This window comes from Chrysochloris asiatica, unplaced genomic scaffold, assembly GCF_000296735.1.
Source record: "Chrysochloris asiatica unplaced genomic scaffold, ChrAsi1.0 scaffold00145, whole genome shotgun sequence".
Lineage (NCBI taxonomy): Eukaryota > Metazoa > Chordata > Mammalia > Afrosoricida > Chrysochloridae > Chrysochloris > Chrysochloris asiatica.
The window spans coordinates 260,855-263,908 of NW_006408663.1; the positions used below are offsets into that span (position 1 = coordinate 260,855).

General features: G+C 39.9%; 1 protein-coding gene across 1 annotated transcript in view; it reads right to left on the reverse strand.

The window, feature by feature from the left end:
• The window catches only part of DHFR (dihydrofolate reductase), a 26,588-nt gene that overhangs the window by 7,393 nt on the left and 16,141 nt on the right, over positions 1-3,054 (reverse strand). The window contains exon 4 of the mRNA XM_006870585.1: positions 74-219. Coding sequence (XP_006870647.1) covers positions 74-219 — 146 coding nt within the window. The remainder of the gene's footprint in view (positions 1-73; positions 220-3,054) is intronic.

Below are 3,054 nucleotides of genomic sequence, written 5' to 3' on the forward strand. Positions count from 1 at the left end.
AAATCAATTTCAGGAAAAAATGTGTCACTTTCAAATTCCTGCATGATCCTTGTCACAAATAGTCTAACGTGGCCTGGCTGGTTGATGGCATCCTTGTACACAGAACTGCCTCCTACTATCCAAACTATATCTACTTTATTCCCTAATTCTGGCTGCTCAATAAGTTTTAAGGCATCATCCAGACTTCTGGCAAGTAAATGAGCTCCTTGTGGGGGTTCCCTAAATTAAAAAAAAAAAGAAAAGAATTAAATGCAATTTTTGTAAAATCGATTTATTCTAGTGAAGTAATGAGAATAGGAATAAATGATTATAAAACTAGAATGACCACAAATAAGAATCTTTATCAAAAAGCAAAAGTACTTAACACTTTGTTGTTGTTAAGTGCCACTGAGTCAGTTCTGACTTACAGTGACCCTGTATAGGGTTTCCAAGGAGCAGCTGGGGGGTTTGAATTGCTGAACCTGTGGTTCACAATCCAGTGCTTATTCTACAGTGCCACACTAATATGGCCAATAATTCAACCCCAATTTTGTGTATCTGTGATCCACAATTAAGGAACTCTCGTAGCATCGCGGTTACAAGTTGGGCTGATAACCTCACGGTTAGCAGTTCAAAACTACCAACAGTACTGTGGGAGAAAGACGAGGCTTTCTGTTCCTGTAAAGATTCACAACCTCTGAAGTCCTATACTGGGGTTGCTATGAGTTAGAACTGACTCCACGCCACATAACCCCCCCCCACCCCACCATGATCCACAATTAATCAAAAACAAAAGCATATGTAATATCTCATGATATCTATAATAGAAAAAAGGAGTCTCTGGAGGGGTGGGGCAAGGAGACTGACTGGGAAGTGGCATGCTGGTACTGTCGGTGGATTTAATGGTAACATTCTGTAGTTTTGATAGGGCTTGGAGTATATGTCGTTATTAAGTGCTCTCCAGTCAGTTCTAAGCCATAGGGACCCTGTATGGGGTTTCTGAGGAGCTTGAACTGCCGACCTTGCGGTCCAGTGCATTAATCCACAAAGCCACATAGGTAACCAAACAAAATTCAGCAAATGTACACTTAAGACTTGCGCATATCACTACAGGTGATATTCACTTCAAAATAAGAAAACTCCAGAGAAATACAGAATTCTAGGTAATGATGTTGCTTGTTGCTATGTGCCATCGAGTCGTTTCCGACCCATAGCGACCCTGTATAGGGTTTCCGAGGGTGTAAATCTTTATGGGAGTAGAAAGCCTCATCTTTCTCCCGCGGTGCAGCTGGTAGTTTCGAACCGCTGACCTTAAGGTTTGCAGCCCGATTCGTAACCACTATGCTACCAGAGCTCCTGTACAGGGTTGCTATGGGTTGGAACTGACTCGACGGCACTTAACAACAACAACAACTAAACCATGGAGAACTTATCTTCATCTGTGAGAAATAACTCTTAGGATTGTGAGAAATAATTCTTAGGATGGTCCATCTTCAGGAATAAGGGGGTCCCGGAAGTTGATAATTACAAGTGTTGGCTGGTGTAACAACAGAGGCTCATGCATTGAGCTTTGTGAGCAGGTATGAATTGGGGGAGGGGTAAAGGAACCTGTTCTACAACTAGGAACTTTAACTAAGAATCAAGGGAAATGAGGTAACCTGGGGAAGATTGTTAACCTCATAATACTCAGTCAATGAAGAGCCAGAGGAGGGAATGTTGTTGTTGTTGTTGTTAAGTGCCATCGAGTCGGGTCCGACCCATAGCGACCCTGTACAGGGTTTCCGAGGGTGGAGGGAATAGAGCCTAGGTAATGATATGCATGCAGAATTACCTATTGTTGCCATTTGTTTGGAAATGCACGCAAAGAACAAGGATAAGTGATAAAGTAAGCATAGTAAAAATATTCGGTAGGATCTAAGAGGTGTTTACTGTAAAATGATTCCTACATGTATCAAATTTTCATGATACAACGTTGGAGAAAGAATGTTTGAATGACTGTTGCAAAGGATCAGAATTATATTCAAACTGTCAATATTTGGTTCCCCCTTTGAGGAGAACGTAAAGAGTCTGCATATTTTCAAGCATATATCAACAATTTTATAGTAAATACCTCCTAGATTTTATCACTAATGTTTTTACTATGCTTGTTTATAACATATCCATGTTATTCTTTTTGTGAATTTTAAAGTAAATTGCAATTTTAAAGTAAATAGGTTAATTTTGCATACATATCATTACTTAGAATTCAGTATTTCTCTAGAGTGTTTTTCTTTGGAAGTGATTATTTTAAACAATACAGAAATGGGTGAATATTTTAAGACGCGCCTTAGTAACACTGAAGGTGACAACAAATGATGACAGCATCAAAACCAGGAGACATGCACAAGATGGCACAGTGGGCTTACATGTAAAATTTCAATTAATCCTAAAAATCACTCCTAGAAGTCGTCATCATTAATCTTTTTAGCAGGTTCAGAGAAGGAAACTGAGGTTCAGCAAGACTTGCCTGTAATCTACCTCAAGTCACAAAGTTAATATGTGCCAGACAGATACTGGGAGACGGGTTAAGTCAGTCTTTGCTAAGCCAAGTGTGGGGAGGGAACTGCAGCTTGAAGAACAGGAGGAGGTATTAATTACTGTGGAGACTATGCATGCTAAAGAGACTGTAAAAAGTTATTATATCATGAAATGTTAGATCACTTTTATGGGACTGGAGATAATTTACAGACTTCACTTTACTTGGATCCACTATCCACACTCATGGAAGCAGCTGGACAATGGATAAGAAAAATCATAGAATTGATACACTGGAATTATTGTATAAGAGGAAAATGTGAAAAGAAGTGTGGACTACCATAAGAACAAACAAATCTGTGTTGGCAGAAGTACAGCTAGAATGCTCCTTAGAAGCCAGGATGGCATGACTTAGTGTCTCATACTTTGGACATATTATCTGGAGGGACCAGTTCATGGAGAAGGACATCATGCCAGTAAAGTGAGAGTCAATGAAAAAGAGGAAGACCCCCAATGAGATGGACCGGCACAGTGGCCACAGCAGTGGACTGAAGTGTAACA